This window comes from Fukomys damarensis, unplaced genomic scaffold (genome assembly GCF_012274545.1).
Source record: "Fukomys damarensis isolate Sample0158 unplaced genomic scaffold, DMR_v1.0_HiC HiC_scaffold_17, whole genome shotgun sequence".
In the NCBI taxonomy this organism is placed as follows: domain Eukaryota; kingdom Metazoa; phylum Chordata; class Mammalia; order Rodentia; family Bathyergidae; genus Fukomys; species Fukomys damarensis.
The window spans coordinates 32,982,820-32,999,456 of record NW_022900929.1 but is presented as its reverse complement, the minus strand read 5'-3'; the positions used below and the strand labels follow the sequence as shown (position 1 = coordinate 32,999,456).

At 41.7% G+C, this 16,637-nt stretch overlaps 1 protein-coding gene across 5 annotated transcripts in view; it reads right to left on the bottom strand.

The window, feature by feature from the left end:
* The window catches only part of Tp53bp1 (tumor protein p53 binding protein 1), a 70,894-nt gene that overhangs the window by 14,699 nt on the left and 39,558 nt on the right, over positions 1-16,637 (bottom strand). For all 5 annotated transcript variants that reach the window (XM_010624825.3, XM_010624826.3, XM_033764966.1 and 2 more), the window contains 4 exons: positions 14,283-14,340; positions 9,203-9,295; positions 6,076-6,559; positions 3,670-3,822 (listed from right to left, as the gene is read on the bottom strand). In XM_010624825.3, coding sequence (XP_010623127.1) covers positions 3,670-3,822; positions 6,076-6,559; positions 9,203-9,295; positions 14,283-14,340 — 788 coding nt within the window. The remainder of the gene's footprint in view (positions 1-3,669; positions 3,823-6,075; positions 6,560-9,202; positions 9,296-14,282; positions 14,341-16,637) is intronic.

Below are 16,637 nucleotides of genomic sequence, written 5' to 3'. Positions count from 1 at the left end.
TCCAGCTCTGACTGGATCTGAGCAAGAACAGGCAGTGGTTCACGTGACTAAGGCAGGCATTATAGCCCAGACTTTGTCAACTTCCTCTCTGCAAGAGAGATGTGTGTAGGATCCCCAGCTGTGTCTCAGTTGGAGAGTAGACCCAAAGAGCAAGAGCCAACCTAGCCAGCTCTGCAACTGTCCCGGAGTCATGGTTGCTCTTTGTAGCACCAACAAGGCCCAGACTCTGAGTTACCCTGGTATGGCCTTTTCAGTGTTCACTTGTGTTCCTATGTTTCCCCTACAGGCCACATGAAGACAAAAGTCTTAACCATCTTTCCTCTGGATATATTCCCCAAATCTAGCATAGTACCTATCAAAATGAGGCCCTCAGCTGGGCTTGGTGGCACAGGCCTGTAACTCCAACACGCTGGGAGGCTGAGGCAGGAGGATCACAAGTTCAAGCCCAGACTAGACTGCGTAACTTATAACTTAGAAAGACTCAAAAAAAAAAAAAAAAATGAAAGAAAGAAGGAGGACTGGAGATGTAGCTCAGTATGAGGCCCTGGAGTCAATTCTCCATACTGTGGAAAAAATTGAGACCCTTAATAAATTTTTACTGAATAAAGTAACGTCTGTCTCAAACCAGTGTCTTATTTTCTCTATCTTGATACCTGATACTAGCCATCTATTATTTGGCCTGCCCAGGAATTAAGATTCCTCTGCTGAAAACCTTACATTTAGGAGTTCACTAGGGTCCTTCCATATATATATATGATATGATATGTGTGTGTGCACATATATATTTTTCCCCTCTTCTCTCAATCCCTACTGCCTTGTACTGTCTTGACACACATTACCCCTTGCCTCCACTATGACTGATCTCAAACCACTGTGATCCTTGGTCACAGCACTCCCAATCTGATACTTCCAACATAAAATCTGAGCACATCACTCCTTCCCCAAAATTAAAGGTTCCCATCATGCAGCAGATCAAAAACACTGAACCTCTTCTCTTCAGTACACAAAGCCTTTATGCTCTCAGCCATTACCAACCTTGACAGCACTCTCTCCACCCTTCCTCACCCTACACATTCTTGTTACCAAGCTGATAATCGAGCATGGCACTGAGTCCACTGTTCATTCAGGCTGCAGTACCCTCTTCCCACGGCCCTGCACCCATGAGCCTCTGGGCCTCCTGCAGACGGACCTGTGCGCGCCCCCCGCCCCCAACATGTTCTTCCACACCTTCACTACAGCAACAAGAGTGGTCTAGACTTGGTGGTGTCTCCTGTAGGCACCCAGAGAACAGGATCTCTGCCTCTTATTTCTACAGCCCCAGAGTCTGCCACAGTGCTGGCAACACAGAAAAACCTAAATAAATTGTTGGCAAATAAATGAATAAAATCATTAAAGATGACAAAAAAACAAGGGTTACAGAGATGAGGAAAGAAAGTTCATTGTTTTTCCTTCCCAGACATGGACAGCTTTACCTCTTTGGGTATTTCCCAGAGTTTTCTGGCCTTGACCCCTCACTTCCACACCCTACACAGTACTGGCCCGGAACCAGACTGCTTCTGTGTGCTGCTGGCCTCAAAGAGCCTCTTTCCCTTATCTCACAGGATCTAAGGCTTCTAGTGTCGAACTCAAATGCCTTCAAAAAGACTTCATCAAAATCCCTCCCAATGAGTTAAATTCTCATCTCCCTGTTCACTGACTATACAACTTTAGGCAAATTATTTCAATTTGCTATGCCTGTTTCCTCACCAGCAAAATGAGAATAATGACCCTATCTACCTGACAGCATAGCTGTAGGATTAAATAAGTTAATTAACTAAAGTTCTAATAACTTATGATATATAGTAAGTGTTCCATAATCAGTCTCTATTATTTTATTTAATGACCGTGGTGTTTCCCAAAGTAAAATCTATAGGGCTGGGGGAGGAGGAGGGCTCAGTGGAACAGAACTTATCTACCATGTACAAGGCCCTGAGTTTAGTTCCTGACACTGCAAAAGCCAAAGTCTGGTCTACAGGTATAGACGGGTATCACTTTAATTAATGTTCACTAGTGGAGTAAATTTGAGAAATGCAAGGTTAAATAATAAAACCTGTCTTAACTAAAGGATTTCTTAGAACCTTTAATGTGATCATATCTGAATTTCCATGACAGTAATAGTGGTGGTAGGACTTAATAGCAAAATTACTCAGTACCATGGAATTCTACCCACTTAGACTATTTAATAGGACCTGCTATTTCCAGAAATACACTTTAGAAACTACCACATAAAGAATTATATGAAGAGGGCCGGGGATTTATCTCAGTGGTTCCGCCACCTGCCTCGCAGGCACAAACACCCAAGTTTGATCCTGGTACCAAAAACAAAACAAAACAAAACAAAGAATTCTATAAAGTGATGTGAATAACATTCAATATAGTATACAGAGTTCGATGTGAACTACAACAGTTACAGAATTTTTTCATGAAGGAAAATTCTTTTTCAATAAACCCATAAATTTTGCAAAATGATAATAACATTAAAAAAATGAAGATAAATCAGTATTTTTAAAAAATATTTCCAAGATTTGGTATATAATGAAGGACAAAAGACAATTTCTCAAATATCAAATATTATCTAATATGAAACCCAGAAGGCCCATTATTAAACAACAGAAATAATAGGTTCCATGTAATTCAACTATCAAGCAGAGTTTAATTCTCCCTGAGCACAACCCCCTACTTGGCAAAATTACAGAAAAGTGTCTGGGTAAAAGAGATGAAAAGAAAAAGACAAGAGTTGTGCCTCTTCTCAAGAATAAAATAGTCCCAGATCTTAACACTGTGCAACAAAGAACCCAATTCAATTCTAGAAAATTGCCGGGCGTGGTGGTGCACACCTGTAATCCCAGCACTCCGGAGGCTGAGGCAGGAGGATCGCTGTGAGTTCGAGACCAGCCTGGGCTACAGAGTGAGTTCCAGGTCAGTCTCAACTTTATAGTGAGACTCTGTCTCAAAAAACCAAAAAACAAAAACAAAAACAAAAACAATTCTGGAAATCAAAAAGTCAGCATACACTGCTGAGTATTAACAATCGTCTATAAATGCCAATAACATGCAGACACTGGAAATAAGCCCACAACAGATTCCACTGAAAAACCAAAGGTCCAGGAGCCATGGATTTAGCTCAGTGGTACCGCCACCTGCTTCACAAGGGCAAGATCCCAAGTTCGATCCCCTGGTATCAAAACAAAACAAAAAAAGGCCCAGTTCTTCCCAACAGCTCCTCTACAGATGAGTGGAGGTCAGAAAAGAACAAGGGGCATAAATATGAAAGGCAACGCAATGAGAAAACACACATACCTATTAGAGTACTCCAAACTCAATTTCCATTTCTATGGATTTAAAATATATAAAAATTTTATATATGAGAGAGATTTACAGAGATTCATTAATCTGTTCTCTGCAGAAAAGGAAAAAAAAAAGACAAATGACCACAGATCAAAGAGCAGGCCCATAGCTAGAGAAAAGAGAATGCAGAACTGCTCTTTTCAAAACCAGTTCTTACATCCTTTCTTTAAAAAAAAAAAAAAAAAAAAAGAAAAAGATGTTTGTAAGAAGGGAGGAAAGGGATGGAAAGCAAAGGTGAGGTTCCCACAGAAAGATGCCTGCCATGCAGACGCAGGGTGTTACCTCAGTGACTTTCCTCTCCACTTCTGTCCCATCCACGTAGTACACATCTGTGATGACACGGGTGACCAGTGTGCGGACCTCACGGATTGTCCTCATGTGGCGATGCAAGACATGGCCCTGTGGAGGCTGAGGCATGTCGAACTCCTCCTCTCCCTATGACAGAGACAGGACACAAGGGTTCACTGCAAACTGGCAGACTCACAAGCCAGCTTCTCCACTGGCACCATTCTCCATGATGAATTCGCCCTCCTGCCCGCCTTCTGCTCACCCAGGGCTAAGGCTATGAAGGTCACCTACACAGCCGGCGGGTGGGGTTGGGCGGGGCATGTTGGGAGAGGCAGAGACAAGAGGACCAGAAAGCAAGACCCAGCCCCTTGCTTACACTGGGGGATGTCTAGGGATCCTAAAGTTGATGATCACTTGCCAAATGATATGTAAGCTTTCATTTCAGCAGTTCCTTAGATGAAAAAGCAGGCGCTCTTAAGTCCTTTATAAAACTACAATGACCAAAGCTTTGGTCTCCACTGCTCCTCTCAACCCGATGATGAGCAGAGTCCAAGACCTCACTTTACAGAAAGAGAAGAGAGGCCAGGAGTGGTGGTGCACACCTGTAATCCCAGCACTCAGGAGACTGAGGCAGGAGGATCACTGTTAGTTCAAAACCAGCCTGGGCCACATAGTGAGTTCCACGTCAGTCTCAACTACATAGTGAGACCCTGTTTCAAAAAACAAAAAAAACCAAAACAAACAAACAAAAAAAACCAGAAAGAGAAGAGAGGAGGTAAAAGAAAAGAAAATCAGATGTCTCCCATGTGGTTGTTACATGAAATATCAAGTTTAACTCTTTAATTCTTTCTACAAAGGCAAAGAAACCAAAATGGTAGGTAGCATACAAATACTTTAAAGATGAAAATAAAAAGCCGGGCGTGGTGGTGCATGCCTGTAATCCCAGCACTCGGAAGGCTGAGGCAGGAGGATCACTGAGAGTTTGAGCAGCCTGGGCTACACAGTGAGTTCAAGGTCAGTCTCAACTACACAGTGAAACCATGTCTCAAAAAACCACACACACACACACACACACACACACACACACACAAGATGAAAATAAACAGAAGCAAAATGGGGTCTAAGCCTAAAGAATTCTGAATTGGCACCCTTCGTTCTTTGAGACTTTTTGCTATAAAAGGCACACAGAGGCACAACTTTGCAGTTCCTAGAGAGGCTCAGGAAACAGCAAAAGAAAAACTGGCCAGGCTTTAAAAACAGAAGAGTGAGAGAGCACAGTGAAAAGACCACTGATGCCGAAGTCAGACATACTGAGTTCAGAAAGCCAGTTCTGCCACATACTGAGGGCAAAGTCTTGTGCAAATTCTTTAACCTCTGTTCAGCTTGCGTTCTTTACCTGTGAGAGTGGAGTAATAGGGATGGGGATTTAGCTCAGTGGTGCTGCCGTCTGACTCACAAGCACAAGGACCCAAGTTCGGTCCTTAGTACCAAAAAAACAAGAAAGGGGAATAATAACACCAGCCTCCCAGGTTGGACAAACTTCAGCACACTGATCATGTATCAGTGTGTTCAACAGATAGGAAATGCATCCTATAGACTAACTTGTATAATCAGATTAAGTGGCCATCATTAAGGAAACCTTCCAATTGTGTGTATATATACTACTTTTTGGTAGTGGGGATTGAAGCATTAGGGAAAACTTCCCAGGCAGACAGTGAGTGAAGATGATCTATTAGAACAAGTGAAAAAGGTAATTTTCTCTGCCATGGATCCCAATGCCAGCTGATGCCATTATGTGAACTTCCATTTATTCATTAGCACAGCCCCGTCCCGCTGTCCTTCCCTCTAATCTACCTGTGTTTTGTTGCCCCAGTCCCCATACTTCCCCACTCTGTCTCAGGAGTTGCTCTTCCTCCAGCCTCACTGTCTCAGTCATGGCTGCTCTTCTGCAGTCCCCAGTGACCGTGGCCTCTCCCTTTCTCTCTACTATGTTGTTTTCTCTGATCATGACAGTGTTACACACTGTCCTTCACATTTCTCCTTTGCTTTTTGCTGCCTAGGATCCCAGGAGGAAGGGTGAAATAGAGGGCAGAGGTGATTACAGCTCCCAGAAAGGAGACATGAAATGGTGGCAGAAGAAAAAGACTCAGTGTAGAAGATTACACAGGTTAGACTGTATCCTTGGCTTTGTCTACTGAAGCCCACTTAACAACTCCACCACTACTCCGTTTTCCCCAAAAGACTACCAACTGTGTTGCTATCGTTTTCACAACCCTATCTCTAGCCTGAATAAACAAACTGCTTTTATCTTCTATCCTCTATTCTATACAAAACTCTCAAGTGTTGGCACTCAGTAAAAGTGCTGCAACTTAGTTTCGGAAGCACTCAGTGTGTTCTCACCTGGCTTTGGAGTGACTCTGTGTCTTCCCCAGGGGTGCCAATGGGCTTCTCATCGCTGCCCCTCTCAGTCTGCACTGTGGCATCTTGCTTCCCTGAGCTCTGGTCCACTGTGCTCGTGCCCTGCTCACATACATTCTTGACAGTCTGGGTTGCTGCAGAAACAGTTTCTGGGACCCAGAGGGACTGCTCCAGGGTTTGGATTCCAATGTTGTTTTGGGTGGGCCTTTCAATCAAGGCCTTACTGGGCTTTTCCTGATGGGCATCCCGCTCTTCGTGCTGGCCTTCCTGTGTGTCTATCTCCATCGCTTCTCCTTGTGGGCTAGATAGTCCCTGTGAGACTGTCTGCTGGGAGGCAGGAGACTCGGGATCCTCGAGAAGACTAACTGTCTTCACAGGTTGTTCACTCTGCCTAATCCTGTGGTCACCCTCTAGTTTTGCTTTCTTCTCTTCTTCTTGAGTACTTGGAAAGTGAAGCAAGCTCCCTCTGAAAGTGAAACATGTGTTATGGTTTTGATATAGTTTACCCCTCTGGAGCTCATGTTCAAATTTACTGTGCACTGCGCTAAGACAGTAAAGGTGGAGCCTTTGGAAGGTCAGCAGGATTAGATAAACTCATGAGGGCAGGAGCCAGGAGTGAACACTGGTGCCTCTAAAGAAGACCAGAGCTAATACACATCCCCATTCTCTCTACCCTTGGACTCTGCCTGTGAGAAGGCCACAGGCACATGTGCACATATGGCTTTGGAACAGAACTGCGAGCCAAAATAAACCTCTCTTCTTCATAATTTACCACTCTGTGGTCCTGTGTTACTAGCAACAGAAAGTGGACCAAGTAGACTAAAACACCATGTCAAAAGGGAAGGGGATTAAAAAAAGGTGGGGAAGGGGGTGAATAAATAGTGGCAAAGGGGAACCATATTTTGACACTTTTAGTAACACAAAGAACTCAAGGTGACTAAGCATATCACTTTGTGAGGCCTCTAATAATTTCACATTTGTGAAAAAACAATGGCAGCAGGACCATTCCACAATGATAGTAAAATAAATAATCATGAAACCTCTTCCCAGCATTAACTATGAACCCTGCTGCCTGACACAGGAAATGAAGTAAACAGTGAGATGAAATCCATCACTAAAGTCACAGGCAATGAAAGGCACCTTAGAGATCTACTTTGAAAAAGATAAATGAGGTCATGAGATCTCATTTGGCTTCATGAATGGTTCTAACATTTCTTAACTTACTTTTAGCAGTGCAGATACTTTCTGTCCCCAGCTAACAAATCACTTTAGAGAAATAAATCTAATCTTTAAAGGAGAAAGATATACGTGGGATTCTGGTTTTGCAAACTGTAAGAGTGTTATCTATAGCTCTACATTTCAGTCACTTGGTTTCTTGAAGACGGTACTCTAGACAGCCCATTTCTACTCATCAGTTCCCCTGGGATCAGTAATTCATCCCACAAGTATTTAATGAATGTCTACTATAAATGCCATGGTTTCTAAGGTGCCTAAGTTTTCTAAGGTTTCTAGGGTTTCAGTGTCCTTACTAATGCTCTAGAGTGGGCCAAGGATTTAGCTCAGGGGCGCCATGCTTGCCATTTAAGTGCAAGGTCCTGAATTTGATCCCTCCTACCAAAAAAAAATTCTCTAGAGTAAGAAGGCAGGCTTCCTGAGTTGCACTGTCCAAGTCAGCAGCCACTGGGCCACTGACTATGTGACACATGGGCAATGCATCCTGAGACATGCTGTCAGCTTAAAAGCATAGCACACTTCAAAGACTTACCATAAAAAATGGAAAGTATCTCACTAATAACTTTCTATACTAATTACATATTGCTATAACAATATTTCAAACACAATGATTAAAATATTCAGAAAAAAAAATTTTAAGACCTAGGCTAGCTCCAAATAAGACGATACAAACAGAAACTCTTCATACTCATCTTTACACTTAAAACATCTAACATGGAGCTTAATATGAAAACAGGTGCTCAATACACATACTCTGAATAAAATAATGAATATTCTCCAATAAACTTCAAATATCTACTCAGATTAAATAACTAGAATACATATAGAAGGAAACCATTCTGAACTGAGCTTGCTAAGACCATATGTCCAGAATAACTTTCAGTTTTGAGTGTCACAGTTTAAAGACACAAAATGAAACACACCCTGAAAATGAAGGGCACAGAAAGCAGCTTCACATGTTTCTTTACATGCATGGTCAGAAAATGGGGGGCTGGGAGGAGCTCTTGTTCCAATAGTGCATCCTGCCAAGGCAGAGGAAAGAAAGCATGAAGAGCTCTCCAAGGCTCTCGCCCTGCTCTGGATGTTGGTAAGGGAGAGGAAAGGAGATGCTGAAGGGTCTCTATGTTGTCTGGCTCAGTTTACCAGAAGAGTTTGAAGAGATATATGATCCATTAAGAAAAGGCAAGAACACAATCACCACAAGACAAATGAAAAGCACCTGCCTGTCACAAAGTTTATAAATGACCACACATGGAATGCACTGGGCAGAGGCATGGTTAACATTAGCTACATACGAGAAAGCAATTAAGGAGATTCAACTCACCTTCTACAAAAAACCTGAATATTCATGTTGGAAACTTTAGTACTCATAAATGGCTAAGCAACAATGAAAGTGAATTAAAGCCAAAAGGGACAAGACTGTCCCATGAGTTCATGGCCTAGAACTCGGTGATCTCGTCCTGCCTCAGCCTCCTAACTGTTGGAATTACAGATATAAGCCACCACTTCTGGCTGCTTCATGATTTCTGTAATTCAACTACCATTGTATTCTATCTTCAACAAATTTACACATTTTACCTCATGCCATGGACTGAATATCTGTGCCCATCCAAACTCATAACTTAAATCCCAATCACCAAGAGATGGTATGAAGAGGCAGGGCCTTTGAGAGGTGATCAGTGTCCTAAAAAAGACCTCAGAGACCTCCCATGCAGGAAGCTGGCCCTTGCCACATCACCACATCTGCCAACACTTTAATCTAAGGCTTCCTGGACTCTCCAACTAGAAGAAAGAGATAGCAATCTGTATTAGCTGCTGGTACCCGGCCTTTTATGAGACAATAGAGCCCAAAAGATATGATAAAAATAATGCTTACCTGATGGAGGCAGAGGGGAGATCCTCACCTTGAGCCTTATCTCCTTGTCGGGCTTCACAGATACAGCCAAACACAGATACAGTCTTCTGGGGACTACGGTAAGACATGAAAGTAAAATGTTGTGTGAGTGTGTAAAGGTATAGTATTTCTGCATATTAAGTCTCCGGGCACAAAGAGAACCCCCTTTCTTCATCCCAAATTATAAACTACCTTACATCAAAATGCAAATTCTTGGCCACTGGGTTCCCTCTTGCATGGTGGCCTACCTTCGCGATGTAGGTTGTACTTCTTTTCCTACTTTTACTTGGTCCAAACTCATTCTGTAGAGCGTAATTCTTCAATAAAGCTTTGCTGCCATTTGGGCTTTTCTTGACCAATTCTTTGCTCAGGACAGAAAAAACCTAGAAACCACCTCCAGGAGACTCCAGCACCCCGAAACCCAGTAACATACTTGGCTTAGCCAGCCAGGAAAACAGGTCTGTAAGTTAGCCACTTACAAACAAGTGATCCCAGACCTGTGCAAGCAGGCAGAATATCAGTGACAAGCCCCTTCAAAACCCTGAAGATGGGCCAGGGATTTAGCTCAGTAGCACTGTGCCTAACTTGCAAGTACAAGGTCCTCAGTTCAATTACCCAGTATCAAAAACAAACAAAAAAGAAACCACCAACAAAACCCTGAGGAGGTGTGGTTCACTGATGGACATATACAGTTGTCAGTTTCCAAAAAGTCACTGAAGCAAAACCCCTTCCCCAGGGACCTCTGCTCAAAAAACAAAGCTCATAGCTCTTACTTGGGTATTGATATATGTATGAAGAAAAGTCAAGAAGCTATGTAACTATACAGACTCCAAATATGCCTTTCTGCTGCTACAGGCCCATGCAACAATCAGGAAAGAAGGACCTTGCTAACAACCAATCATCTGTAAAATACAAAAATAAAATTCTACAACTCTTAGAGGAAGTTGATCTTCCCAGGTAGGCTGCTGTCATTTGTTGCAAGGAATCCTAAAGAGAAATGTCTAAAGTCTCAATGGGAAATCAAAAGGCTGATAGGGAAGCAAGAAGGGCAGCCCTACAGCTCCCCAAGACCCTAGCCTTATTTCTAGTTCCTGAGGAACCATTCTGGGTCCTTCCTCAAGAGACATAACAACAAGCTATGAAAATCCTACATGGGAAATGGTCACTAAAATTTTCATAGGACTAAGAATGCTATACCTGAGAAACTCTGGAAGACCTGAGAGTCCTCTTCAGAAAGTAAGACCGCAGTATTGGTCCAGGTGCAGAAAATGACCCTAATTCACACAGTTTAAATGGGTACCTGTATTAAGCCCTCCCCCCACTTTTTGGAGACAGGGTCTCACTATGTAGTTGAAACTCACTGGAACTCACTATGTAGCCCAGGTTGGTCTGGAACTCACAGAGATCCTCCTGCATCAGCCTCCTGAGTGATGGGATTATAGGTGTGTGCCACCATGCCTGGCTTGAGGCTTCCTTTTTTAATTAAATCTATTATGTGAATAATCTTGCTAAGGCTATGGCTCTCAGGTTCTCAATAATTTATCTAACTACCCTCTTTGCCATACCTTGTCCTCCACAAGAAGCATGGAAATCTGACCTGTTCTCATACTTGGCTTCTACACATTCTCAACACAACAATATAGCCACTTTTTTTCTCCCATCGAACAGATAGCTTAATACTCACTAACTCTTTTTCTCACTGTCTTCTGATAGGTTCTTTCATTAACCCAGCCAGTGAACCACAATGCCCCAAAGTAGCTGGAGAGCACAAAATCCCCAGTGGGTAAAGTCTATATCCCTTTCCAGCTGGAAGAAGATACAGAAGACAGAGACTTCTAGTCCCTCAACACTCCACGAAGAATTATGATGAAGATTTGTGTCTCTCCTGGGGAAATGTGAGAGATTAAGGTGTGGCAAAGCTGGCTGGGGACATAGGTGTGACTCATGCACAGAAGAGTTCCCAAAGCCCTGCATATGCACTTCTCATGAAAACTAAAGCAAGTTTTTGATAGGATGGCCTAGACCTGCTGTCAGCCTGAGGTGTGAAAGGCCCACACTGAGTATTTGACAGTGGTTTCCTCTTGCACATGGTCCACCCTCACAATGTAGTGTGTAACTTCTTTTCCTTTCGCTCTGCAGTCTCTTTCCCTATCTTTAATAAAACTTTGCTACCATTACATAAAAAAATGCAAATTCTTCACTCATTTCAAATTAACATAATAAAAACTTACAAGGAAGATTAACTGGAAATAGGTAGAAAAGTATACTATAAGGAGGGCAAGGATTCAATCAGGAAATCAGAATATAGAATACAACAGGGCAAATAACGAGTTCGCTGAACAGGTAATAGGGGTGGAATACAGGACTATGTAACTGTAACAAATCTTAGACACAGCAATTAAATGCAATAGACGGACTTATCTGGATCTTGATACTGTAAAATATGTGGGAGGCAGAGAAATCTAAACATTGAACATTTGATAATAGTGATGTTGTTAAGTTTTAAAATACAAATACTTGGGCCGGGGATTTAGCTCAGTGTCTCCAAGTCTACTTCTAAAGCACAAGGTCCTGAATTTGATTCCCAGCACCAAAAGAAAAAAAAAAAAAAGAATGCTTATCTTTTAGAGATAACACTGAAGTGTTTATATATATAAAATACCTTCAAAATAATCAAGGGCAAGGGCTGGTTGGAAGTATTTATAAATGAACCCGGACCAACCATCAGTTGATAATTTCTGAAAAACGGCAACCCAATATGCTACTCTCAACTTCTATACACACTTAAAACATCCCACAATAAAATGAGAAATGGGGTGACACCAAGTAATCTGAACTGAGTCCATTTACACACAATAAATACTTAACAGCATGACCTAAAACAGGTGTGGTGGAACACACGTGTAATCCCAGTGCTCTGGGAGGCTGAGGCAGGAGGATTTGAAGTGTAGGCCTAGCCAGGGCAATTTAGTAAGATCCTCTCTCAAAAGAAAGAAATAAAATAGTGCTTAGATGTAGCTCAGTGCGAAAGCCCTGGGTCTGATCCCAGTTCACACACACACACACACACACACACACACAAAGCTTCATCTATGTTTGCTGTTTGTTTTTGTTTTTGGTACCACGGATCGAACTCAGGCCCTTGCGATTGCGAGGCAGGTGGCGGAACCACTGAGCCAAACCCCCAGCCTCAAAGCTTCATCTAAATGCAAAGGAAAAATGATCATTTATAATATTCTAACACTTTAAATAATTTCTTACAATGAATCCAATAGTAAAGTAAACATCAAAAATTTTAAATATAGATTTTTTACATACAATTTGCTTCACAATATCATCAATGTTTTTGTTTTTCGCTCAAACACAAGGCCTCACATATGCCAGGCAAGCACTGTACTACTGAGTATCTCCAAATTTAAATTAATTTTTTTTCTTTTTGAAATGCAGTCTTACTGTGCTGCCCAGGTTGGCCTTGAAATTGGAATCCTCCTATCTCAACCTCCTAAATACCTGAATTAACCTCCTAAATTGGAATGCACCACTATGCCCAGCACTGATGCATTTTATTTACTCCATGATCCACCATACCAACCTTCTGCTCAAGTTTCTCCTTATCTTCTCCTCCCACACTCTGCCTTCAGAGTTCAGGAAGTTTCAGCAACATATTGTTCCCTCTTAATGTGCCCACATACAGATTTAATTAACAAGTGTCTGGACCACAGCTCTGCTAACGCCACAGAGATCAGAAGCAAACGCCACTTTGGTAATTTGTTGGGGCCATGCAAGGGTCTCTCTGGGCAATGTAGCTTAGTGGCAGAGCACTTAACGCATGTGCACAAAACCCTGGGTTCAATGGGGGTTGGGGCTACTGAAAAAAGAACTTAAGGTAGTTATTTTTCAAATGAAAAAATGCAAGAAAGCCAGGCATGGTGATGCATGCTTGAAATTCCAGCACTCGGGAGCCTGAGGCAGAAGGATCGCTGTGAGTTCGAGACCAGCCTGGGCTACATAGTGAGTTCCAGGTCAGTCTCAACTATATAGTGAGACCCTGTCCGAAAAAACAATAAATAAATAAAAAAAAATGCAAGAGCCCAGAAACTAATCTTGGACATGGCTAAGAACGGATTTTGAGAAGAATCAGAAACTTACAAATGAGAACCAAACTTAGTCTACTGAAATGTTTCACTTGAAATTAAAATTTTTATTTTTAAAAATCTAAATTTCTTTTTTGTTGTTGTTGTTTTGTTTCTTTTAGTCCTGGGGACTGGACACTGAGCTACAGTCCCATACCTTTTCTATTTTTTATTTTGAGACGGTCTCACTAAGTTGCCCAGGCTACACTCAAACTGCAATCTGTCTGTCTCTGCTTCTCAGATACTGGGATTACAAGGATGTGCCACCATACCAGGCTTAAAAATCTAGATTTGTTTAAACATTTAAAGATTTGGTTACAGTACATTTCTACTCCTGAAATTAAAGTCAGCAGCCAGATCTCGACTGGGCACACCCCGTGAAGTAGGGCACACATCCTGTCAGAGTCCTCATAGCACTCCAACAGCTGGTATTCACAGTACCTGCCTGGCATGTGACGTTAAGAGCCCTTGCCTGGACTGCACCAACTGTTGCAAGTGCTTCCATGCTGGGCAGCTCAGGCCAAAAACAAATGAGCCTCCAGGTGGCAAAGCTCCACCACCAAAAGCTCCACCACGGCAGGGGTCAGAATATTAAAACATTACAGCATTCACACAAAGCAAAAGTAACAACTCAGTATGGTCCTCAGAAAAAGCTGGCAGCTGTGGCTGAGTGTGAGACACGCAAGGAGCTATGTCCACAGCTACCTCTGGCTTGGTCCTGTTTCCTCCCCACAGCAGCCAGGCAAAGAGCACTCATAGGAGTTTGAGAGCACTCACTGAGTTTCAAAGGCCAGAGTTCACTGATTAATGCCCTACTGAATCCTTTGTGCTGGAGTTTTCATCAAGTTTCCTCTGATGGTAAAGCATCCTCCCCTCATTACTAATAGCTCTAGATTAAACTCCTTGAAATAGACACCAGCTCTGGTTACCTGGCAACAGCCTCAGCAACAGCAGTAGAACCATTTCTTCTTTCACCAGTGGCAGGCTCTGAATAAAAACAAAAGCAAGGAAAGAAAGGAAAGGGAAACAGTTCAGGTAGTGTCACACCTAAAACCTTCACATCCCTTTTATTTTCAACAAGTAACAAAAAGAAACAGAAATAGTAATTTGATGGCACAAGTTTTTCTCATTTCCACCAATTAATTTTCTTCCAAGTTTTCTATAAGAAGTAAGTCAGTGTGGCCTGAAATACACTAAATTATTAAATAGCAACATTTTAAATTAAGCTTCTCCACATAAAAGATATTTTAAAATTACATAAGAAAATACAAAATAAAGTTTAAATCAAAATTGTTAAAGAAATTTTTTAAAATTTTTAAAATTTTGATAAAATGAGTAAGATTACAGAAACACCTACAAATAGAGGGTACCTATGTTTTTCCCAAACTGCTTTAGACATTTATCTGAAAAATAAGACATATTTCCAAGAAAGAAGAATCAGCAAAGTGAGGATGATACTGAAGATTCCCATGTTTTCATAGCCATGTCAAGGGATTAAAATTTATTTGTTTACTACTTATTCAAATCTTAGAAAAAAATAACACTTAAACAGTATTAAACATTTCTAAAACACTTGTAACTCTCCACAAGGTTAAAAAGCCCATCAAGGAGGCAGGAGGAGTTCAGGGTTAGAGCACCAGTTCTGAAGAGAAGCCTGGCTCTTGGCCCCCACACACACCCAGGAGTCCAACCTTCCGGTAGACTATGTGGTTATTCTGAATCTCAGTTTCTCCCTGTAAGGGACCAACCTCCTGTATGTGTGACTACAGCACTCCTAGTACTGGGAAAGGTGCTACTACTGCTGACGGGACAACCTTAACACTCAGCACCATCTAGCCTTCCCAATTATAATTTCAGATCTAAAGTATTCAAGATTTAAAGGTACCACACGTTCTCTCAATAACTCCTTATTTTATTCCCAAGAAGATAAGGCTAGAACCATGAAATACTTCAATTCCTAATCAAAGAGCACTGACAAGCAAAATGAAATTCTGGTTTTGGAACCAGCCTGCCTGGAATTGAACCCAGGCTCCTCTAGCTGTACAACCCTAGGGAAGATACTTAACCTTCCTGTGCCTCCATTTCCTCTTCTGCAAAACAAGGGTGACAAGATCTATTTCACAGGTTATGAGAATGACAGCTGTACACATAAAGTGCCTGGCACATAGTAAGAGCTCAAAATTTATTAGCTAAAATCATTTTCTTTGGTCTCAGAAACAGGATTCATCAACTCCTTCTCCTATTCCCTCAGCTTTAACCTATCCCTCTCTTGGATCCTTTCCTTCAATCTGTAAACTTGCTCACGCCTCTCACAACTAAAAACAAATTATCCTTTCACCTTGCATTTCCCTCTATTTATCATATTTTCTCTTCCTTTCTCACATAAACTTCTCAAAAGTCTGTTTGCTGGCCTCCTCTCTTCCTCTTGCCCATTTCTCGATCATCTTTGGTACAGCTCCTACCCCAACCACTACACTAAAATGGTTCTTGCTAAACTTGTCAAATGGACCCTAACTACCAAATCCCAGGTCCGTTTTCAGACCCATCTCATTAGTTGGGGGCTCCTACATCTGACGCTGTTCTCTTCTTGTATCTCTCCACTCCATAGGCTTTCTACTACCCCAGCTTCTCTTCTTTGAATGTTCCTCTCCAACCTCTTTTTCAAGACTTCTTCCTCTTCAAACTTCCTTAAACAACTTTTACGAACCACCTACTAGAGAACTTATGAGTTGTACAATTAGATATGACTCAAATTCCAGCTCCATATCTGCCCTATTGTGACCTTAGGCACATAACTTAAAAACCATTCAGTCTGCTTTGCACGTAACTTAAAAACATCAGTCTGCTTTCTATCAATAAAGTGGAAATCTGATTGCCTACTTTGAAGCATTTTTATAAAAATGAGATCAGACAGTACTTGTAAAAAGTTGTCTTATATGTTTCCTTCCCCCTTATTTCCATGGTCAGCCAGCCCCATGGTTGTTTCATTTACCTCAAATTCATCCCCTCATATCCAACCCCATTTATCCACCCCACTTCATGGTTAAAGACTGAGTAGAACTTTGCTAGGCAGAGGAACAGGAAGTGGACTATGCAAAGAATATAATCATTATGCACAAAAGCACCAAATTTTAAAACAAAGTTTACTTCCTTCCTTTTAAAGAAGCAAGTCGGGGGCCGAGGATTTAGCTGTGTGGCACCGTGACTGACTTGCAAAGCACAAGGTCCTAAGTTTGATCCCCAGTACCAAAAAAAAAAAAAAAAAAAAAAAAAAAAAAAAAAAA